This window comes from Eumetopias jubatus, unplaced genomic scaffold (assembly GCF_037043125.1).
Source record: "Eumetopias jubatus isolate StellerSeaLion01/CBP00866 unplaced genomic scaffold, mEumJub1_p1.0 scaffold_4, whole genome shotgun sequence".
NCBI lineage: Eukaryota > Metazoa > Chordata > Mammalia > Carnivora > Otariidae > Eumetopias > Eumetopias jubatus.
In genome coordinates this window covers 58,606,947-58,632,094 of record NW_028274810.1, presented here as the reverse complement: position 1 = coordinate 58,632,094, position 25,148 = coordinate 58,606,947, and the positions used below count along the sequence as shown (strand labels likewise).

Here is a 25,148-nt window from a genome sequence, read left to right as displayed (position 1 = left end):
TGGGTGACACTTAGATTCAAACATGTCAGACTTTTAGGGGTATGATAGCATGTTTTGTGTGTTTAGCATATATATATACATGTGTATATATATATATTTAGAGACAGAGAGAGAGAGGGGGAGAGCATGGACATGTGGGGGTTGGAGGGGCAGAGGAAGTGGGGGAGAGGGGGAGGGAGAGAGGGAATCTTAAGCAGGCTCCACGTGGAGCCTCATGTGGGGCTTGATCTCATAACCCTGAGATCATGACCTGAGCCAAAATCAAGAGTTGGACCCTTAACCAACTGAGCCACCCAGGTGCCCCTAGCATAATGTTTAAACATAGACTTTGGAATGAAACAGGACTTATTTTGGACACTAGATCTGTTGTCTGTGATCTGTCTGACCTTTCTATGCCCAGTGTTTCATGTACTAAATAAGACTAGTATTTTCTAATTCCTAGGGTTCTGTGAGGGTTACATGAGAAAATAAGCAGTTAGAATAATGCTTCGCTTTTAGTACACATTCGATTAATATTTGTTGAAATGAAGAGATGAAGAAAGGAGAGAGAGGAAAGAGGGATGAGAGGAGATGATAGGAAAGGAGAGAAGGGGAGAGAGAAAACAAGAAAAGGAGAAAGAAGGGAGGAAGGAAGGAAGAAAGGAAGGGAGGGGGAAGGAAGGAAAGGGAGGGAGGAAGGAAGAAAGGAAGAAAAGGTAAAGAAAAAGAGATGTCTAATTTGTGTTTGGACTGAACGGTAGCTACTATTATTACTTTGAGAGGAAGTTCAGTATAGTGACGTATTTATTATGCATGTTTTTTTACTCTTGATGATTTGACATCCAGGGCTGTGCTGACTCTGGAGTGATTGCCCCTCCCAGGGCTAGCCAATTCCTAGAGAGGGTAAAGGACTGGCTTTAAAGTGTGTTTTTCTTTCATACGCAAGCCAACCTCTTCTTTATGGGGGGGAGGAGGTCTCTCACCCTGGGGCCACTATTTCCCTACCCTTATTGCCCCAGGGTCAAGTACTAGGCAACTAGGGATAGCCCCTTTGCCCCAGAGCAAATTATTATTAATTTGCTATATATTAATTATATATTAATTATCCAAACTAGCCAATCCTAAACCTGCTTACCCTGCCTTGTCCATTCCACCATGAGGGCTCCTGCCCACATTTCCCCCTCATCCCCCCTGCCTCCTGACTAGCCCTGCTGCTTCTGGTAGAGCCTGTGTGGGTGTGCCATGCTCCCTTGCCTTGGAAACTGTGTTTAACAAGCTATCTCTTCAGTGGCAATCATCTCCTGATCTGTTGGTCTGAACATAGCTGAATAATATATAAAACCTGGATTTTAAAACAGTGACAAAAAACTAGTCTTTGTTTATCTTTATGGAAGAAAACAAACAACAAATCTAGGTTCAAAACTTGTACATGTTACTTCCTAGGTATAGAGGAGTCCTCTCAGGGATGCTTAACAGAGAAAAAAAGATCATCAATTTGGAACATAAAAAACTGAGTAAGGGTTCACCAGAAGAGTAAGGGGTCAGGGAAAATTCCAGGCCGAAGAAAATCATGTGTGATTAATGGATGAGAAAGGGTATGGTGCTTTTTAGAAACTGCATATTTTTGACATTATCCACTCTACTATAGTATTATACCCTTTTCCAGGCTGGGCAGTAGTGATCTGGTCACTAGAGCCTCTCTACAAGACACGGGATTACTGAGGGCTGCAGCTGTGTTTCATTCATTTTTCTCACCATTTGTTTAGCACCGTGTTGAAAAATAAAGTATCAATAATTATTGAACAAATAAATATGTAGATGAACAAGGAAGTGAATGAAAGAGTTGAAGACAGTCAAGAGTAGAGTGTCTATGGGCAGAGATTGGCAAAAATAAATTTAGAGAGGTAGAAATTAGTCACATTATGCCATTTTACTCCTTAAATAAGAATTGAATTATCTTCATGATTACAGCATATTAATGTATTTTTAAACATCAGTGTACGAGGTTATTCTAAAAACAGTTCATTTACTTCTGGCAACACTGATTTTGCTCTAGGCTAAAATGAACAGCAGATTAGAAATAGTACATCAGGGTTCCTAGAAGCAGATTGATTGATGGCTGCTAAGAGCTGACAGTTATAAAGGAGCAAAAAAAACATCTACCAGGAAATTCTGGCAACTTAGTGTTATTCAGGATTATTACTAAAATTGTTTAAAGCTTGAATATTCATAATGATGACCCTTGTTCAAAAAGAAAACATTTCATTATGTGCAGTTTCTTCTGTTTGGTAAGGAAATGTTTTTTAATCAAATGTAAATAAAATGTCTATGTTATTTAGAAAATGACATGTGAAATAAATATTCATTTCCCCAAAATGCTCCTTGAAAGAGTGGCACACAGATGCTCTCTCAACTTCCTCTCTTCCCACTTAAGGCTCCATTTGCATTTTGCCCCATCACTGTACTTAAACTGTATTTGCCAAGTCACTGGTAACTTCCATGGTTTGAAATTGCATGAGTACTTTTCAGTCCTAAATATTGGTCTCTTCACAGCATGTAACATGACTGATCATGCCATCCTTCCATAAATCTCTTTTTTGGCTTTCTTGACCACTCCCATGCCTCTTGTGATTATTTTTAGTCTCCTTTGTTGGCTTCTCTTCTTCTACAGTGTCCTCCTCTACTTTCCCTTCTTACTTCCCATTGTGTCCTTGGGTAACCCTAACTACTCCCGTGGCTTCAACTGTATATCGAAGATCTTTAAATCGTTACTTTAGCTTTAATCTCTCAACCCAGAACAATGTATTGAAAACTGAGCTCCTCAGCCCATCCTCCACCCCTCCAAAGCTACTCCTTGTCTGTTTTCTATCACAGAGAATGGTACCACCACTCACCAAGTTGCCAAGGCCAGAACCTTGGGAGTCATTTTTGATTCTCCCTAATTCAGGGCCCATATTTAGTTAGTCACCAAGACCTACTTTTCTACCTCCTTAATATCTCTATCTCTCCTGTTAACTGGCCTGGTTTAAAGCCTCCTAACTTCTTGCTTGAATTATTGGAATAGCCTTCTAAAGGGTCTCTTGACCTCTAATTCTTCATATTCCATTAGACTGCTTTTTTCAAATTTCAAATTTGATCATATCATTCACTGTTTAATATCTTTTGATGATCCCTTTGGGCCTTCAGGATAAAGTTCAGCTCCTTCGAAAGCCCCTTCATAAACTGGCTCCTAGTTTCCATTCTAACATCAACTTGGGCAGCATCTCCCACCATCCCCAGCCACCACACCCCCACTATATTATGTCTGTATGAATGACTTCCAGTTCCCTGAATTAGCCATGCTCTCTCTCATTTCAGTCCTGTTTCACATTGTTCTTTTTACCTAGAATACCTTTTCCCATCCCTTCCTCTGCCCCTCCTCCTAATTCTTTGCCAAATTCACCTGTCCTCTAAGATTTAGTATTTGCATCATCTTTTTGGAGGGGTTTTGAGCCAGGCTAGCTTGTTGTTCTTTCTCTGTGTTCCAAGTTACTGCCATCACTGCATTTGTCATACAGAACTGTGACATGTTTAAAATGTCATCTTTCCCCTGAGCTCCTGGAGAACTCAGGAACTGAAATCATAATAGTCTCCTGTCCTTAGTGGCGTATTATAGTGCTCAGAACACTGGATGTCGATCTGTGTTGCCTCAGCAATCCTGCCGAATCCATCATTGCATCAAAGATGGGCTAGAGGAACAGGAGGACCGAGTCCACAGAATGGGGATGGTAGATATTTGACATGTTTTTAGACTATTCATTGAGAATGGAAAGTTTCATTCATTTGAGTGGCAAGACCCACAGATTATCCTTCAAGACTGCATTTATTTATCTGAGAAGCTACAGATGATCTGTGAGCCCTCTGAAATGGCTGATGAGGATGGCACCCCCCCAAAAAAAAAAACCACACAAGGGTACAACAGGGTGCATAGATTTCATGAGAAACTTAAGGAGGTCTGTGATTCTTTCCCCTACACTCCAAGGAGATTAAGAATTGCTGTTCAAAAAGAGAAGCCCTTCCAACTCATAGCCTTTCCCTGTCTACCCTGAAGTCCTATGTCTAGGAACATGAATGTGCGGGCACAGCTGCTGCTGCTTTTTGTATCCAATGTCCCTTGGGCCTCAATTTGTCTCACGTTCTGGGGAAACAGAATTCTATTTTACATGCCTCCCAGACTGCAATATACTTTGAGTGAGTTCCAGATGTCTTAAGAGATGCCAGATGGCTCAAGAGAGACAGACCAGCTTCAAGGAAAATGTGCCCCATTTCCTTGGATATGAACCACAAATTTAAGCTTTCAGGGCCAGCTCTGATAGCCAGTACTCAATGTGGCCATCACTTGACCCTGGAAATATCCTCCTTCCTTGGGCTGTTTTGAGTAATAATTTAACCAAATACTGATTTTTTTTTTTTTTTATAATGAAAAAGAAACTAGTGTTTACTGAGTGCCTCATATATTAGCGTGGTAAGTGCCTTCACATACTTACCTTGTTTAATCCTCACAATAGATGCAGGAGATAGATATTTGAAACCCAGTTTATTTGTTTTTTTTCCAGCTGAAAAATCTGAAGACTCAAAGAGTTTAAGCAAATTTATTTTGATTCATAATTTATTTATGTTTTATTCTATTAGTATCACCTGAGAACTTTCAAGCTTCATTGATGGTATCATGTAATTTCCAATCTAACAAAGAATTGCTGCTTCTTATTCTATTTCCACTGATATTATGAACACAATAAAAGCCATTTATGTTGTGTGGAATCTCCTGCAGTGTGCTCTCTCTCTCCCTCTTTCCAGTGAAACATACTTGCATGTGTAATATTCACATACATACACACACATGTACACACTATCATGACCTTTGCCTTTGCATGGTTAGCTGACTGTGCAAATGAAAGCACAGAGAAAGCTGCTTCTGTCCTGGAATAAGAATCCACTTCCAGCATCCTGTGTCCTTGACTTTCTTAGTAGAATGTCATGTGCTCCTCTTAATTCTCTCAATTCTAACCCCTGTTTACCTAGATGAAAGGCATTTTCCAATCTTTTCTATAGCACTTTCTTTCTTTTTTTTTTTTTTTTTCCCTGCAATTATAAATCCCTTCTACTCCTCTGGAATTCTAAGTCTTATATCCTGGACTCAAAGAGTAATTCCAGATATCTTTTGCTCAATAGAGTTCCAATTCTGGCTCTTAATATCCAGTACTCTACTGTACTTTGAACCCTGGCTCTGCTGCTTGCTAGCTGTGGCCCTTGGGTGATTCAATTGGCCTGAGACTCAGTATTTTTCATTAAATGGGTATTATAACATCTATCTGGATTTTGTAGTTATCTGTAAATGTTAAATGAGAGAATGTAAATAAAGCATTTAGTGCAGTGCTTCGCACTTAGTAAGAACTCAATAAAGTCTGGTGGTGACAAGTTGTTGTTGATGAAATTGTAGTAATAGTCATAATTATTACTTTACCTGTATACAAGGTAGCCTCATGACTAGGGTTTGTTTGGCTAAAGACAACACTTGAGTTTATATGGTTCTGGATCCTCTTCCATAAAACACGTCTGCACTGTTAATGCTCTTAAACAGCATGCTAATCTCTATCAGCAATAAATCACATTAGTTCCTAAAAATTGGGTGTTCTAAGGAATGGGATACCACACGCTGATCTCACTGGAAGGTGGTAGAGGGTGTGAGAAATGAACATTTGGCCCTGGAAAAAATATTTGTTATCCATTATGAAATATTATTTGGGTGTTATCCTATTCTCTATTATTAACATAGAACATATCCCCGTGTAAGTAATTCCTGGACCAATTCTGCATATTCTACAATTCCTTTTTGCCTTTGTTTTTCTCCTCTCAGGCACAGAAAACAAACAATTGTATAATGTCATCCACAGGCAGAACACAGATCATAACTGAGCTTTCTGTTAGACCTTGAGGTAGGCTTTGGAGACAAATATATCGGAACTCTAAATTTCGTTACCTTCACGGGGGGCAGGGAGCCAGAGAAAGAGTGGTCTTCTTTCTGAAAACCCAGACTGAGGCCCTCTAGGTCGAGTTTTCCATGGGTTGTCCTTAGTGCCATCAGGATCTCCAATAGGTCCTCGCCCACTTCTGACCGAAGGCTGGCATCTCGAGGAGTCGTACTGCATGGAGGGTCAGGGGAAAGCCTGTGAAAACATGATCCACCCAAAGCCGCTGCATGTTTTCATACCACATCTCTCAGCCCTGACATACACCGTGAACCCAGAGAACCCACCCAGTAAGGTCTCCTAAGTCTCAGGAACCTGGTCATGAGGTCTGCACATAGAGATTTCATAGATTATCTCCAATCTGTTCCATTCTACTGACCACTAGAGTCTTCTCCAGGAGGCACCAACCAATTCGGCTAGAACAGAAACCAAAATTTGTAATCCACTCTCACTCTTTTTTCCAGGTTGAGAGGAACAATTACAAGTGACCACAGTAGTTTACTTTAGCTGCTTGATCTTACTTCTCTTAAGCCCAGATAATTATTGATGGCAAGTCAAACTTCCAAACTGACCCTTGCCACAGGCAAAGCAAAGTGGATCCTGCCAGATCCCCTATAACCATGGAACCTCTCTGTAGAAGGAAATCTTGAATCAAGTGAACTTCCTGTGTTCTCCTTGACTCCGCAATTTTTATCTGGAAAACCGAGAAAAGTTTTGGGAATAATGATCTTGCAAATGTTTGTAATTATTATGATGGTTTATCTCACTGACTATTGTTACTTTAAATAATAGGTGAAAACCCAAGGGTGATAAAGTGTTAGAGTCATTTATTTTATGAAACTAGTTTGAGATGTTTACTCATTTAGCATTCAAATGATGTGTCATTCCAGATCCAGCTGAACTATCTTCTTGGCAGTGAAGCTTTTCCTAATTTCCACTGTCTCAACGTAAAATGCCATTTCCCTACAGGGACAGTCTCTGACATCTCCCAACCCCCATTCCTGTAAATCAGCTTCCTTTCAGTGGTGTGTCAGTAAACTTAACAACCCGCTGTCCAAGATAATGCCCTGATTTGTTGCATTACTAATTTTCATGGTTTAAGTACTCCCACCATGGCCAACTTCAAACTACAAAAAGGATGTCACTGAAAGACGATCTGGGAAGTGGTGCTAATTGGCCCTCAGTGATGCTCCAGCACCCCATGCTTGATCAGCTCTTTCATAATTCCTTGTTCTTTTCCTAAATAAGTCTCCCTTAGGTTGCAATCACATCTTTATTTCTTTACCTATTGTTTCATGTCTGACTTCCCTACTAGACTGCTCCATCAGATGTGGCTCAAGTCTGTTTTGTTTCTTACTATTTCCTGGGGATCTTGTACAGTACTTGGAATTGATTATTTTTATATGTATTTAACTTTTACTAGAGGTCATATTGTATCTTCTTTTTTTCTTAAAGGATTTTATTTATTTGTATTAGGGAGAGAGAGAGAGGGAGCACACGTGAGTGGGGTGAGAAGCAGAAGGGGAGGCAGAGGGGGAGGGAGGGAATCTCAAGCAGATTCCCTGCTGAGCGCAAAGCCTGATGTGTGGCTTGATCTCACGACCCTGAGATCATGAGCTGAGCTGAAATCAAGAGATGGTCGCATAACAAACTGAGCCACCCAGGTCCTCCTATATCTTCTTTTTGCTCTGTGACTCTTACTTGAATTTTGGCCTAACAGCTCATATTTTCTGAAAGCTTGGTACAGGAAAGAAGGAGTGGCTGTTTGTCTTTATTTGGGTCATATAGTTTCTGCACCCTCCTTCCCAGTTCAGAATGTTCTCCAGCTCAGGAGTCTGCCTCTCAGTCTAGCAGGGGAAAATGCCAGCTATGTGCTCTACGAGACTCTCTTTGCTGAGAGAGCCCATGACCCAGACCTTGCCAATCAGATGTGTCTGTCCCAGATCTGAATCGCAAGTTTTCCTTCCTCTTTCCTTTTCTTGCAATGCCAGTTCCTGGGGGTAGGAATTCGTGAGGCTTTGGCCCCTGTATCCGAAATGCAAGTATGAAATGGGCAGGAGTTGTATGGAACCCATTTGCTTCAGCTGGTGGGGTTTCTTAGGAAACCTGCTGTGGGAGGTGGTTTCATCTGGTCCAACTTAGGTGAGGAGAGCTGTTGCCACAGGTGATGCTGGAGGCTTTTTAAACATCACAGAGCTGCCCCATTAAAGGCTCTACCTGACAGAACATGGGAGGGCCTTTTCCTGAGCAGCATGTTAATTAAAAAAGACCCTGGGTTCATTATAGGCCATCAGTTCTGCACTTCCACAAACACACTGTCTGGTTTGTATAAAGCAGCACCTTCTCTGATGAGTTCAAAGTGATCTCTTTGTGCACCATTTTTATAGAGTAGGTATCCAGATGTCTCTGCAAGTGGATAATTGGAGGAGCCAATTACATTAAAAAATATTCATTGAGCATCTCCCATGGGCCGGGAACGATGCTGGACACCAAGCTGGCCAGGGTAGACACTATTACTAACCTCAAATGTCAAGTGAGTAATTACAAATACAGTGGCCGTCAGGCAGGGAAAGGACTGTGGGGCCATACCACAGAAAGACAGAGAGATAGAAGGTACTCTAGGGCTCAGGAACGCCTTCCTGTCCAGGACTCATTAAGACCCATATCTGCCAGTGGCACCTCACAGGGCCCAGATCTAATTGTCTGTGTTTTATGAAGTGTGGTTGCTGATTATTAAATATTTCTGGGGCTTAGGGCCCTCCATAGGACAGTTGCTCCTAGAATTTGACTGGTGTACCCACCTGGCAGTGTCTTTCTTTGCCCTTTGAGCCTTGAGGGAAAGACTGGGCCTTGCCAACCTCTGAATTCACTGCGCCCGGCAAGGTGTCCCTGGCAAGCAGCTGGTATTCAATGAGTATAAAAAGGCATGAAAAGGGCACACTGTAGAAAGGAAGCAAGTCCAACACTTGGCCCAGGGCCATTTTTATAGGAAACTACTTTCCTAGAGTGAAGTGATGAATTCCAATACCGTGGCTCTTAACCACTGTGTCCCATTATTTGTAACTGAAAAGAGTGTCTTATGGTAGGATAGTTTAAAAATAATTAAAAAAAAATTCTTACATAGCATTTCCTATGTATCAGATACTGTTTTTAAGAACTTTGCGTTAAGTTACTTTCCAAATCTATGAAGTGAAGGGAAATCTCTTATGGCTCCCATTTCACAATGGAAGCACAGAGAGGGTAAGTGACTAGCTCAAGGTTACACAGCCATTAAATGGCAGAAATAGGAACTGAGCCTAGGATTCTGGTAATGGAGGCTATGCCCCTAACCACTGCACTTTGTCAACTTTCTTGGAGAACACAGGGACTATCATGCTCTACTGTGCCTCCTCTCTAAAGATACTCCTCACATCCTATTTTTACTTTGTGTCATTTCTTTCCCTTGAGATTACATTATTGATTCTGGTACCTGAAACCCTTCTTTGCTAGTGCCTGTAAGCCAGAAGTTCATTGACCAAACATATTTCTGGAATCACACTTTTTAGACTGGAGCTCTGCATCAGTACACAATCATTTCTTATTCTATAATGAGGGTTTTCATTGTCATGTGGCAACCTCATAAAAAAAGACACATGCTTGATCTCAAGAAACCTGTGCAATTGGTGCAAATAACTTTCTGTGCTGGCCTGTCTATGAGAGAGAGAGAGAGGAAATGATAAGCATAAGGTGAAGGGCACAGTAATTCTACACTGGGTGAGCTTTTTGGGTGAATGGCCTCCAAAATCACATCCAGTTCTAGAAGTCTAGGAACGCTATGCCCAAGGAAAGAAAGAAAGTACCTTTGGCCATGATGATGACAACCCTGAGATTTCCTCGGGTTGCTGCCCACAGCTTCTTTGCTTTGCTGTGGATCATCTAAAGCTGCAGCTCTTAAAAACCAGAGGAGCTTTCCATAATTCACCTGAAAATGCAATAGGAAAACAGAACATCCTCATTTAGTGTACACATACGAGAAAGAAAAGCCCATAAGTGAAATGCCTGTTGAGACAGAGTTTTTGGAAATATTTTAATAAAAAACTTTTATTAAGGGGTGCCTGGGTGGGTCAGTTGGTTAAGCATCCAACTCTTGGTTTTAGCTCAGGTCCTGATCTCAGGGTCATGAGATAGAGCTCTGCATCGGGCTCTGAGCTCAGGACAGAGCCTGCTTCAGAGTCTCTTTCCTCCCTCTGCGCCTCCCACTTGTACTCTCTGTCTCAAATAAATAAATAAAATATTAAAAAAATAACTTTCATTAAAAGTTTTTAAACTGGTTTTAAAAAATAGAGTATAATAATTATTAGTGCTCTTTACCAAATATTCCTATTATTCTCCCTTCCTGATTGCACTGTGGTTGGGTAGGGCTATGGGAACATTTCTGGACAATGAGTTGTGAGCAGAAGTGACATGTGTTCCTTCTGGTTGAGGATTAAACTGCTCACACAAGATGCTCCAGAGCTTTCTTTTTTCCCCCTCTGCCAGCACATCCAAAAATACACCAGAGTTACTGCTTCATCAGCCTGGATTTTGGAGCTAAGATAAATGACAATACTGTGACTGACTTACTATGGAAATGTAAGTGAGAAAGAAACTTTTGTTGTTTTGGGCCACTGACACTTTGGGACTATTTGTTACTACAGCCTAACCTAGCCTCTAGCTTCTCTCTCTCTCTCTCTCACATCTCTTATATATTTATTATATAAAATATAGGCTTATTTTTCGATATATCTAGCAGATTATTTGAGGACAAAGCTTTATTAAGTTAAGTGAAGAATCTCGAGGACCCTCCTCCCCCACCACACACACGCTTTCTGCCCCCCGCCCGCAGGAAGGGACTGAGGGAATGTTGTCCATTTCCATTGCTGGTCTGGATGACATCCTAGGGACTCTGGTGGGCAGACAACTCCAGGGTGCTGGAGGAGGTAACATTTGGGGAGGGAAGCTATATAAGGTTCTGATATAAACTTGGTCTCAGGCCAGAGAATTTGATGGAACTGAAGATTCATAGTGGTTGTACTAAGTGACATTGTATCACTAAATACTTATCATCAATATACAACTAATTATAGTTGGTTAGAGATGGGCATGAGAAAAAACTAACATTTATTTGAGTACCTACTATATGCTAAGCTCATGACGAGGTAATTTGCATCTGTTATATTGCTAAATTCTCATACTACCCTTATGAGGTTGGTTTTGGCCTACTTTTCTTTCTTTCTTTTTTTTTTAAGATTTTATTTATTTGGGGTGCCTGAGTGGCTCAGTCAGTTAAGTGGCTGCCTTCGTCTCGGGTCGTGGTCCCAGGGTCCTGGGATCGAGCCCCATGTCGGGCTCCCTGCTCTGCAGGAGACCTGCTTCTCCCTCTCCCACTCCTGCTGCTTGTGTTCACCCTCTCGCTGTGTCTCTCTCTGTCAAATAAATAAATATCTTTAAAAAAAGATTTTATTTATTTATTCATGAGAGAGAGAGAGAGAGAGAGAGAGAGGCAGAAGCAGGCTCCCTGCTGAGCAGGGAGCCCGATGAGGGACTCGATCCCAGGACCCCGGGATCAGGACCTGAGCCAAAGGCAGACGCTTAACCATCTGAGCCACCCAGGAGCCCTGGCCTGGTTTTCTATCAGCACATGCTCACTCATGATTTACCCACTGCTATTACTTTTTCCTATTGTAGAATATATTCCTCTAGAATTTGCTTGCACTTGGACCGTGCTTTGTATCCACCCACAAATGTAAGCTTGGAAAGTGCAGTGGTCAGAGCAAGAACCGTGGAGTTGTTACTGGGGAGCCTTTATCTCTGCCCTGGGTCTACCATTAATTTTCTGGGTGCACTGCATGATTTCCTTACCCCACTGTGGGTCTTGGTTTCCTAATTAGTAAAATGGTGGTCATAGTATATTTCAAAGATACCCCCCACCTCTAATCCTCTAGGAACTGTCCTGATACATCCTGGGCAAATTAACCATTCTTATCTCAGAATTTACAGACTGACCAACTTGTCAATGAGACTCAAGTGAGCCCATTATCCTAAATCTGAAACACCACCCCAATAGTGCTAGGAGCAGACAGTGAAAGCCAGGACAGGCAAGTCTTTGAAAAAGAAATCAAGCAGGCCTAAGAGACCTTAAACTATTTTCTATTCTCGTCTATTCTGACTAGAAATTTCCACATATGAATAAAAATAAGCTTTCTGTCTTAGGGTTCAATAGTAATACTAAGGTTATTTTTAAGAAAGAAACTAACCTTTTAATTCTATTACTCTGGTGGGTACAAATAAAATAAAAACGAACCCACACTTAAAATAGCAACATGGCTGTACCATTTCTGGAGAGTCCCTCCTAGAAAATCTCTGGCAAAGGATCGTGACTGTTGGTAACTGTAGAGGGACTTCATGCCTCAAGAAAAGGCGGCTCAGTTGAGATTGGAGAAGAAATCCTGAAGAGATAGGATCCAGGGTCTTCAGCTCTTTCTGGAAATTTTCTAGTAAGCCAGAACTCAAAGGGCATGATCTGAGTTCTCTTCTGACCAGGGCAAGAAGAAAAGCATCTTCTCTTGTTGTTCCACTTGGCCTCTGGCCAAAATCCTGACACAAGAGCAACAGGAACAATAAATTAACAGGGCTCTAAAATAAAAAGGCTGAAGGCCAATGCAAGGAAGCAGAAGCCTAGGGGGACTTGTATCAGAGCATCCACTTTCAGGCCTGGCCTAGAACAGGACAAGTTGGTAATACTGGAAGCAGGAATTCAATCTGGGTGTATTCATTAGTTTGCAATGCCTCGGGACCTTTGCCTTCAGGAGAAGAAAAGAAGCAAATCATTTTAGAGTGCATACTCTGTTAGAAGGCTCCTTAGGTTATATCACAGGTCTTCTGTAAAATATTTTTTTAATTATAAGGGAATTTAGAATGCCAAGTCTTAGAGACCCATTGGATCTGGGAGGAAGAAGGTAGGAGAAAGATGAGAAGTTCAGGTGAGGCATTTGAGGTTTGCCTGTGAGCTCACCAGGGAGCTTCTTGGAAGCTGATTGGACATATGGCTTCTGATGTCCCCCCGTCCATCCTCAGATTGTCTCATCTGCTCCACATTAAAATCTACAGGCATCAAATAATACTCTTCATCCACAATAGAAAACAAGTCCAGTCTTAGTATAGGTACCTCAGGTTGGTCAGAGCTGTCCCTTGCCATCTGTTCCAAGGGCCGGTCTCTAATGTTTCTCCTGGGGAGGCCATGGATATAGGACAGGGACCGGTCTCCAGTTGGTACCGAGCTGCAGCGGGCATTTGCCTGGCTGGGAATCTTAAAGAAACAAAGACAAATGTTAGTAAGGATCAGAAGGGGAGAGGAAAAGAGAAAGAGGAAAGAAGGGAGAATATGAGTGAGGAACCAATCTCTTAAAACACATTCCCAGTTCCAAATGACTTCAGCCCATATAGTCATTGAATCATTCAGTCCCCAAAGAATAAAGCTTGCCTCAACATCAGTCTCAGCATTATGTGATTAACATCTGACAAATATATTAACAATAAAACAATGCTGTTTCACTTGTGCAAGAAAGAAGGTGTCTGTTGCAGACAATGGAAAAATAGGTAGAATGTAAGGTATTCATAGGCAAAAGTAAAGTTCTTATTAGAAGTAAGAGTATCCTTAAGCTGTTTTATTTTTATTTACTTATTTTTTAAGTAGGCTCCATGCTCAAAGTGGGGCTTGACCTTACAACTATGAGACTGAGGGTCACCTGTTCTACTGCCTGAGCCAGCCAGGCGCGCCCTTAGGCTGTTTTAATTAGCAGGTTGAGGAAGGGCAGCAAAAGCAGTTGTAAGTTTTGTCAAGAATGGAATAGAAGAGATTAAAAAGCCCAGCATGTTATATCCTAAGAGCAATATTATTAAAGGTTACAATAGAATAAATGATGGAACAAAGGTCAGTGATAAAATACCATTCCCTCTTGCAATGGAGTATGGAGTATGGTATATTAATTATGTTTTTTTTTTAATTTTCTAGATTTTATGATGTTTTGACATCTTGGGCAGCCTTGCTGGCTGGAAGAGACTGTCCTTCCCAGGGTTAATTAATTTCTCTCCAAGCAAATATTTCCCCTGCCCAAAATCAACCCAGTCCAGATACTAGACAGCTGGGGACAGCCCCTAGGCTCAAAGCCTGCTGGAATTTTTCAGACTAGACAGTCCTAAGCTGTTTACCCTACCCTGCCTTGCCTTTCCCCTGGAAACCTCAGTAAAGGCTGTAGCCTGTGCTTTCCCCTCACTTCTGCCTCCTGACTGAGCCTGGTGCTTCCCCATGTGATCCTATGCTGTCTCATGCCCCCTTTTCGTGGGAAATGTTAAGAAACTATTCTTTCAAAAGCAGTTGTCACTCTGTTACCTTGTCATACCAGATAAAAAAAATAACATTTTGGGTACAAATTGAGACACATGGTTATTTTTAATATCAGACAATTGAAAGGAGACAGTTATCAGAATGATTCACTGAAAACTGAATGTCTGTACTCAACTGATAGGCACGTTAAATAACCTGTCAGTATGGATAGCAACCTACAGGTGCTTTATAGTCACGAAGGATTTTACAGAAAAATCAAGAGGCTCTCTAGAGTGCGAAGAGCGAGCAGGAGTGGCAAAGAGTTCTAGAATAGGCATAAAAATAACAAGACATTTATTGGGCACAGACTCTGTACAAGGCACCATATGGATGCTTTGTTTATGTCATTCCATTTAATCTTTACAACAAGCCTATAAGGGAGGTAGTGTCAGCATCCTTTTATATTTGGAAATCCAAGGCTTTCAGAAGTTAAGTACGTTTATTAAATATTAGTTAAGAAATATTCATGGCTTGCCTAACCTGGGCCAGGCAGGGTGATAGGCCCTACGGTGAACAAAACAGATTTGGTTCCTGCTCTCACAGAGCTCGCAGATGGTGAGGGGACAGCAAATACTCGTGACAGCACTGTATGGAGCAGTGAGGGTCACTGTCAGAACTGTCCACCGGTCCACCTGACCTGGACTTGGTGGTCCAGGTCTGGAGGCAATGACATTTAAGTCTAGGCTTGAAACCTGAGTTAGGTTTGGATTTGGATATGCTAACGAGTACGGAGGGAGGAGAAGAGAAGAAGAAAGGGCCCAGGAAAAGGAAACTGGATATTGAAAACCTCAAAGGTACACGCAGGCTCCTAAAAGAGAGAGGAATACTTCCAGGGCATAGTTTAAATTTTGAAAAAGGCAAAAGTTAAGGCTGCAGAGGGAGATAGGAGAAAGGGGGTGAATTGCCTCAAGTCCGATTAGCCTCTGTGCTTTCTTCTGAGGGAAATGGGAGCCACAGAAATGTTTTCAGTAGAGCTAAGACTAGGTCAGAGTTGTCCCAAATTTACCCCCTAGTAAATTGTGCAGATAAGACTTGAACCCTGCTTTGTACCACTACCCCCAGGATGAGAGAGATTCCACATTCATTCAGTCCACAAAGCAGATTCATCCTGTAAAATAATTGGCTAGGCATTTCAGGTACTTCTTAGATCAGTATGTTTCATTGGAAATTATTTGTAATAGAAAACATTTCCATTTTCAGCCACATGTAAATTTTTTTTTGCCTCTGAGAATTGATGCACTTCTATATTGCAGTATTCTAAAGGAGCATTTATCAATACTTCATCATCCCAATGGAGTAAAGGTGTCCCTTTTCTCATTTAAAACACCAAAGTTTATTGAGTGCCTTCGTTGTCAGCACTATGGATACAGGTGAACAAGGCAGGTAGGATTCCTGCCCTCATAGATCTTTCAGCCTAAGTATCACAGAATAAATTTTATGGCTTCTCCTATGGAAAGAGGAATATATATTCTACTCCCAGGACTGCTGTGAGCAATGAGTATTACATGTGAACCCCAGAACTTTGGCTATTTGCTGTATATCTCCCTCCAATAGAGCGTGAACACTGTGTGGGCCAGAACGGTTTTGTGTCCTGCTGACTCCCAGCATTTAAGAACAGTGCCAAATTGGAAGAGCAAATAGAGAAACACAGTTTCAGAATGGTGATGATGACTTGTTCAGGCCCAGCCTAAGTGGGGCTCTAGATTTCTCTCTTCACTGACATCAATCACCAAGTGTATCTACAAAGTGTCAAAGAAGATAAAATGGAAAAAGTTGACTAAGATAATCACCATGTTTCTGACTTCAGGAGTTGCCAGAGTAACTATAAAATCTCCGGTTGTATAGGTTTCTGTCATTTGCTTTACTTTGGATCACAAAATAGTGCTTGTGGATGACACAATAGCCTGAAATGAGTTTGGGGCATAATACCAGTTTTGTGATATTTACCTAGAGGAATTGTTACAAATGGAGCACAGAAATCTAACACAGATTTGGTAATTCTTCTTGGGGTGTTGGAAACTTGCAAGTGTGAGGAGTGTACACAAGTCTTTTTTTTTTTTTAAAGATTGCTTATAAATTATTTTAAAGCGGTTATATTGTGGAATCCGTGGACACTTTCCTCCAAGACAAGTAAACACAACAAATTGTCTTAATATTGTGCAATGCATAGCCGGGACTTGGGAGAAAATCTGCAGAGACAGCATCAAATGAAGATATGAAAAGTTCTGTTTCTTCAACATTTTAGACCAAGTTGTTGAAGTGTTCTAGAAAGCTGTTAAATGGCTCAAAAAGGGATCCTAGTGATGATAAACACAACAAGAAAGATGCATATAAAAAGCTTGGTAGGATTTCTCAAGAAATGTAGAATTGAAAAAAAAAACAGTATTTCCAAATTAATAGATTTAACATATGATGTTAATATATACCTTAAACTAATACAATATTAGAATTAATCATTTGACTATTTTATTTATGTTTGTGAAAATTTTTATTTTCTTTACATTTTAACTTTATGGAAAGTTATAATTATGGAAAACTTCAAACATAGGCACATGTGCCCAGGATAGTATAATGGAACTCCATATACTCATCACCAAGCTGTAATTATCAACTGACATTCTTGTTTTATTTATACCCACATCACCCGCCACCAGAAAGGAAGTAAACCACAGATGGTGTATTATTTCATCCACATTTTTTTCAGCATACATCTCTATAGCAGGGGTTTTCAGAGTGGGGTCCTTGGGCCAGAAGCCTCAGCATCACCTAAAAATGTGTTAGGAATGTGAATTCTTGAGACCCAGCCCCAAACCCCTGAATGTGAGAATTTCTGGGTTCGGGGTCCAGAAATCTGTGTTTTAGTAAGCCCTCCAGTACTTGTAATGCATGCTAAAGTTTGAGAACCACTGCTTTAAGGATAACGACTCTTTGAAAATATAACCATGATAACATTATAATACTTTTAAAAATGGTAATTCCTTAACATCATCTAATTATCCAGTCATTTGTTCCAAATCTCCCAATTATCTGATAAATCTTATTTTTACAGTTTGTCTATTCAAAACAGGAACCAAATAAGATCCATATATTGCAATTGGCTTCAATCTTTTACATCTTTTTAAATTTCTACTTCTTCCTATCCCCCCGCTCCTTTTTGTACAGCTTTTTTCCTTTGCAATTTATTTGTTGAAGAAGCTGTGTTGTCTGCCCTACAAAATATTCCGCAGTCTGGATTTCCTTGCTTGTATTTCTATGCTTTTTAACAAACTGTCCCATATATTTATTATAAAATAATAGCTAGAACTAGGGTCTTGATCTTCTTCAAATTCAGCTGTTTTAAGCAAGATCGTTACATAGGTGGTACGTTGCCCCATGCAAACAAATGCTGTCAGGTTGTCTTGCTTTGGTCCATTTTTTTTTTTTTCATTAGCGTTTCGGAAATGATGATATTCTTATCCTATTATCAGTTCTCATTTATTAATAGATTAATGGGAATACTTTTTTACAGAGAAACTGCCGTCATTAACTATTATCTAAAATACAGTTTGTATAGAAAAGGCAAACAATAAATGCTCCTTTGATTTAACAGTTTTAAAAATAGTTTGTTCCCTAGCATTCTTCAGAGGTGACCAATGAATTTTTGTTTTTTTTCTAAAGAATCACTATAAAGTTAGAGATTTAAACATATATAATGCATTTAAATCATTATAATTGCTATGTTTACTGATAGCCAAAATATAAGTGGTTTGGGCTTTTCTTTATTTCCTTTTTTTGTTTTTTTTTTATAGTGAGAGCCATTTTAAGTTAGATTCCAAGTCTTTTTTTTTTTTTTGACAAGTCATGGAAGGTGTTTGTTATCTTAATTGCTTTTGGTATAAATAGATGTTCCAGGCTCAAAGCTGGGATTAGCCTTCAGAATTTACTGAACATGATGCAGGTGCTAGGGTACTCATTGCTATATGGTTGGTCATTGTTTCTGTGTTTTTTTTTCAGTGAACAAAGCTAGGAAATCTATTTTCTTAAAAGGAGTTCATACTGATATTCCCAATTCAAATGTAGGTCTTTGGGGTTTTATAAAATCTCATCAATCTTATATCTATATTTCATTTCTCCTACACCAGAAATCCCAAATGTAAAAACACCAAGATAATGACTCGTTTGCTTTATTCTACAATACATACACACAATAACAATATCAACATAATGGTTACTGAAAACATTTGAAGATAGTTTTTCAAAAACTATTTTCCTTAGAGTATACATCCCACTAGAGACACAGAGTGAAGTCATTATGTTTTAAAGTCATTTAAAGTCATTGCCTGGGTGGTTTAGTTCGTTAAGCCTCCGACTCTTGATTTTGGCTCAGGTCATGATCTCAGAGCTGTGAGATCAGAGTTGTGAGATAGAGACCCAAGCCAGGCTTTGGACTCAGTGGGAAGTCCCTCTCTCTCTCCCCCTCTGCCCCTCCACCGGCTCACGCACATACTCTCTCTCTCTCAAATAAATAAATACATCTTTAAAAAAGTCATTTACAATAGTTCCATTCTCTTTGGTTTTATTGCCAATTAGTACATAGGTTCACGTGGTACCCAGTCTCCAGGCTGGCTCTAAGTAATCCCTGCCTCCTAGGGCTCATGTTCTTGTGCAGTTCTTCCCCCACCCCTTTTCATTAGGATTATCTCTGTAACCAATAGAATACTGTAGTAGGGTGTGTCACTTCTGAGATTAGGTTATTACAGACATTGGACTTACTGCTGTGATTGGGTGCACACACTCTATCTTTCTGGGATAACTCATCTTTGGGATGCCAGATACCATGTCTTGAGCAGCTCTATGGAGAGGCCCAAATACAGAAAAGACTGTTCCCTCTGGCAACAGCCAGCAAGTAAATGAGGCCTCTGTCAGTAGCCACTCAAATAAGCCTAGAAGTGAATCTTCTTGTCCTGGTCAAGCCTTCAGGTGACTGCATTCCTGGATGACATTTGGAGTGAAATTTCAGGGGAGACCTTGAGCTAGAACCACTCATCTAAGCTGCTCCTGGATTCTCATCCCTCAGAAACAGCGCAAGATGATGTATGGTTATTGTTTTATGTAGCTATGTTTTGGGACAATTTGTTATTCAGCAATAGATAGCTAACACCAACTTATTTTGTTTTTGATTTTTAGGAATTGATTTTTTAATTTTTAAATTTGTTTTATAGTTACGTGAAATATTTATGTGGTTCCAAAGCCAAATCTATAAAAATGACTTATTCAGGGATGGGTTGTTTCTGTTTTTGATCCTTCTAACATTTTTCCTTTATCCCCAAGAGATAACCACTTTTTAAAATCCTTTTTATTAATTCCTTCATTTTTAAAAACATAAGCAATAGATAGATGATAGATAGATACCTCGAAGCATAATCTGTGTACTTTTCTTCACCTTGCTTTCATTTAGTTAATGCTATATCTAGTTAGATTACTCCATACAGTGATAGGTAGTGATATTTATATACTTTAAAACTGTTGTTTATATTGTGATATTCTTCATTCCTTTTTATAGTTTTAAAGGTTTTATAATACTCTGTGTGGAACTAGTCCCTTATGGATGAGAGTTTAGGTTGTTAATAGTTTTTTGTTTTTTTGTTTTTTTTGTAACAAGTAATGCTACAATGAATACTTTCTGCACAAATCTTTTCGCATTTTTCCAGTGTATCCTTGGGACAGATTTCTGAAAGTGAGATTTTTCATGTCAACAAATAAATGCATATGTAGTTTTGCTAATTATTGCCAAATTTCCTGCCAAAGTGGTTTTCTACTTTAAACTTCCTCTACCTTCCAACAAAGTATATTGTCAATTTTCTGGACTTTTGCCAATGTAATTGTGAGAAATTGTATCTCATGGTGGTGTTAATTTATATTCCTTTTATAAGAGCAACACTATTTTTTGATATGCTTTAAGACCATGTACATTTATCTTTCTGTGAACCGTCCTTATGTTTTGCCCATTTTTCTAATAGTTTACTGTCTTTTTTTTCTTTTTTCTTTTTGATAGAAGATTCTGTATGTTAGGGATATATTTATCTATGATATAAATTGCAGATTTCTTCCTCAGTTTATTGGGTATGTATGTACACTTTGTACACAGTGGTTCTGGCCACATATATGTGTAGTTAAAATTATCACTTTTTTTCTTATTGTATCTGCATTTTGAGTCACAGTTGAGAAATTTCCCCTTGTCTCAGATTACAGAGGAAATCATCCATTTTCTTGCACTATTGTGTAGGTTTATTTCTTTTACATTTCAGCCTCTGATCCATTTGGAATATATCCCAGTGTACAGCATATGTATGTACAATATATGAGAGGCCCAATTTAAAATTTTCTCTGTGGCTATCCAGTAATCCCAGCATTACTTATTAAAAAGTCCATCTCTTCCCTACTAATTTGCAATATCATCTTTATTATATACAAAACCACAATATGCCATTGGGTCTGTTTGTTGATTTTTCTTTTCAATTCCATTAGTCTCCTATCTATTCATGTGCCAAAATCACATTATTTTAGATATAGAGATTTTATATTTTATATTTGTTAATGCTAGTCCTACACCCATTGCTCTTCTATTCCTGACTCTTTTTTCTGGTTTTGTTATTTCAAATTAACGTTTAATCAATTTGACTAGTTCCCAAAGAAAATGAAACAAAAATCTAGTACCATTCTTACTGGAATCACATTAAATTTATAAATTACCTCAGGGAGGATCAACATCTTGATGTTGTTAACTTTTTTTCAAGATTTTTTTATTGTGGTAAAATATACATAACATAAAGTTTATTATCTTAACCATTTCTGAGAATACCATTCAGTGGGACTAAGTACATTCCTATTGTGCAGCCACCCCCACATCCATCCTCACGGCTCTTTTCATCACACAAAACTGAATGTCTATACCCATTCAACAATAACTGCCTATTCCCTCCTCCCCCAAGTCCCTGGCAGCCTCTAATTTACTTTCTGTTGCTATGATTTGACTATTCTAAGTATCCTTTGTAAGTGGAGTCACATGGTATTTGTCTTTTGGTGGCAGGCCTATTTTACTTAGTAAATGTCCTCAAGGTTCATTCATTTTACAGCATGGGGCAGAATTTCCTTCCTTCGTAAGGCTGGATAATATTCCATCATGTGCATATGTCCCAGAATTTGCTTATCCACTTACCTTTGATGGATATTTGGGTGGCTTCCCCATTTTAGCTACTGTGAATAATGCTGCTATTAACATAAAAATCTCCTTGAGACCCTCCTTTCAATTCTTTTTCGTATATCCCCATGAATGGACTAGGTGGATGATATAGTAATTCTGTTTTTAATTTTTTAATTTTTTTGAGAAGCTACCATACTGTTTTCCACAGTGGCTATATCACTTTACATTTCTACAAACAGTGTACAAACTTTCCAATGACTCCATATCCCTGCTAACATTTGTTGTTTTCTGGTTTTTTGTCTTCCTTGGTTGAAGCTATCCTAATGGGTGTGAAGTGGTATCTCATTATAGTTTTGATTTGCGTTGCCCTAATTAGTGATGTTGAATATCTTTTCAGGTGCTTATTGTCCATTTTTAAATCTTCTTTAAAGAAATGCCTATTCAGGTCCTTGCCCATTTTTAAATCAGATTGCTTGTTTTTTGGTTGTTGAGCTTTGGAATTCTCTATGTATTCTGGATATTAATCTCTCATCAGATATGGGATTTGCCAATACTTTCTCCCATCATGTGGATTGTCTTTTTACAATCGATTGTGTATTGTGGCACATAACTTTAAAAAAATTTTTTTTTTATTTTGGTGCCTATGCTTTTGGGGTGATACCCAAGAAATCATTGTCAGGTCCACTCTGAAGATTTTTGCCTATTTTTTCTTCTACGAGTGTTATCATTTTACATCTGTATTTAAGTCATGGATCCATTTTCAGTTAATTTTTGTATATGGTATTAGGTAAGGGTCCAACTGCAAAATTTGCATGCAGACATCCAGTTTTTCTAGTGACATTTCTTGAAAAAGTCATCTTTTCCCCATTGAATCATCTTGGTACCCTTGTTAAAAAAAATCATTTGACCAAATATGTGAGGATTTATTGTGGATCCTATTCTATTCTGTTGGTCTTTATATCTGTCTTTATGCCAGTACTATACTGTTTTTATTATTGTACCTTTGAAGTACATTCTTTTTAAGGTTTGCTTTGGATCTTCAGGGTCCCTTGAGATTCTATATGAATTTTAGGATGGGTTTATATTTCTGCAAAAAAAATGCCATTGGGATTTTGATAGAGATTGATGATGTTAATTTTTTTCTGTATAGGAACATACTATACCTTTCCATTGTTCAAATCTACTCTTGTGTCTTTTAGGAGAGTTTTATATTTTTTCGCATAAAGGTTTGGACATTTCTTGTTAAGTTTGACTATGCATTTGATTTATTTACTTATTTAGTTAATTTAGTTATGCTTTTATTTGTTATTATAAATGCTGCCTTCCATTTTTTGTCCTAACTAGTTTTTGTTTATATATGTGAAGACCACTGATTTTTATATATTGATGAGATAATCCTGTTTTGCCAAATTCTCTTAGTGTTTTAGTAGTTTCTTCATAAGCTGTTTTGAAATTTTATATGTATAATCTTATCATCTGAAAATAGTATTTCCTCTTTCTTTCTAATTATTATGCTTTTAATTGCTTTCTTTTGTTTAATTACATTGGCAAATACTTGCAACATAATATTAAAAACCAGTGGAAATAACAGATACTCTTGACTTCTTCCAGACTCTAATGTGAAAGCCTCTAGTGTTTGTCGATTAAATAGGATGTAGGCTTTGGGTTAATATATAGAGAGAAGCATTTTGGAAACAAAAGTGAACAAGGAAATTCTTATTCTCGGGATTTACAGACTTGTGGAAGGCGACAACGAAGCTTTTTTTTTCTTAATTTATAAAAGATGTATTTACTTATTTACAAGAAATTTTACCATAAATTATGTGTTTATGAGAGGCATTATAGTGTAGTGTATGCATTTTTAAAAAAGATTTATTTATTTATTAGAGGGAGAGAATGAGAGCAGGGGAGGGGCAGTGGGAGAGGGAGAGAGAGGGAATCCTCATGCAGATTTCCCAGCTGAGCACAGAACCTGATGCAGGTGTTTGATCCCAGGACCCTGAGATCATGACCTGAGTTGAAATCAAGAATCTGTCGCTTAACTGCCTGAGCCACCCAGGCGCCCCAGTGCACCCATTTTTCTAAATGTTGTCCTTAAGGGGGCAAAAATTGGTTCTTTGGGGCAAATATTTCTTTTCTTAAATTTTTTTTTTAAAAATTTATATTTATTTGAGAGAGAGAGCACAAGTAGGGGGAGGACAGCAGAGGAAGAGGGAGAAGCAGGCTCCCCACTGATCAGGAAGCCAGATATGGGTATTGATCCCAGGACACTGGGATCATGACCTGAGCCAAAGGCAGACGCTTAACCGACTGAGCCACCCAGGCGCCCCGGGGCAAATATTTCTAAAATATTATAGTGGTTGGGCGCCTGGGTGGCTCAGTTGGTTAAGCAACTGCCTTCAGCTCAGGTCATGATCCTGGAGTCCCAGGATCGAGTCCCACATCGGGCTCCCTGCTGAGCAGGGAGTCTGCTTCTCCCTCTGAACCTCTTCCCTTTCATGCTATCTCTCATTCTCTCTCTCTCAAATAAATAAATAAAATCTTTAAAAAAATGAAAAAAAATAAAATACTATAGTGGTTTCTAGTGCTCAACTCTACTCAACAAAATAGTGTTTCTTGGTATTTAATTCCTCTCTCTTTAGGGAGAGTTTTAATTTTTCTCCTAAGGAGTGGGGTCCAATAATGAAAAGGAATTGAAAAAATTGGTGCTGTGGATCCAGACTACTTAGGTTCACATCCTAGACCCACCAATACTCGACTGGTTGTATGAGCTTTGGCAAATTACTTAATGTCACTGTATCTCAGTTTTCTCACCTATAAAATGGAGATATTAGCACCTACTTCACACCACTGCTTTTTAATTAATTTTTTATTTGAGTGTAATTGACACACAATGTTACATTAGAGGAAACAGCCCATTTTCATAGTATAACAACAACTGCTATAGGGGAATGTACAGATTACAGATTGATTTATGAGTACCTTATGAAAAGCACTTAATCAGACAATGATGCTTCTTGGTAGGGTTGATGTCTAAGTTGAGCCCCTAGTGTAATTAGGAGTTAAATGAAGATGAAGGGAAATTTTCATACTAAAGGAATAGCATGGGCAAAGCATAGAAGATAAAATGGAACAGAACTCTACTGGGGAAACAGAGGTTATTTAGGGAAAGGTGGGTATGGGGGAGAAGTAGAGGATGGACAGAAGTGAGTTGGAATGGCAATCAAGGAGTCTGCATCTTATACCAGGGCAAAGGGGATTAAACAACGGTTTTAAGTGTTTTAAGTAGTGGCCACACTTGGGTACTTTTGAAGTTCCTCCTAAAAGAGGCAGAATATATATCCTTGCCCCAGTGGTATTGTGCTTTGCCATGTGGCTTGCCTTGGCCAGTGGGATGGATCTTCATGGATATGACACAAGCAAAGACTTAAAACTTACTTGTGGTTGAGCCTGTCCTCTTGAAATGTTTCCATTACCATAAGAAGAACTTGCTTTGAGGAGCTCACTGGGTTCAGAACAATAAGAAAAACACAGAGCAGACCTGAACCAAATCTACCATCTGGAGCCAAGCCTA

General features: G+C 39.1%; 1 protein-coding gene across 1 annotated transcript in view; it reads right to left on the bottom strand.

The window, feature by feature from the left end:
* Positions 1-25,148, bottom strand: part of CUNH1orf87 (chromosome unknown C1orf87 homolog) — a 78,325-nt gene that overhangs the window by 31,303 nt on the left and 21,874 nt on the right. Inside the window, exons 3-6 of the mRNA XM_028106730.2 lie at positions 13,174-13,314; positions 12,339-12,602; positions 9,827-9,948; positions 5,999-6,161 (exon numbers count right to left, since the gene is read on the bottom strand). Coding sequence (XP_027962531.1) covers positions 5,999-6,161; positions 9,827-9,948; positions 12,339-12,602; positions 13,174-13,314 — 690 coding nt within the window. The remainder of the gene's footprint in view (positions 1-5,998; positions 6,162-9,826; positions 9,949-12,338; positions 12,603-13,173; positions 13,315-25,148) is intronic.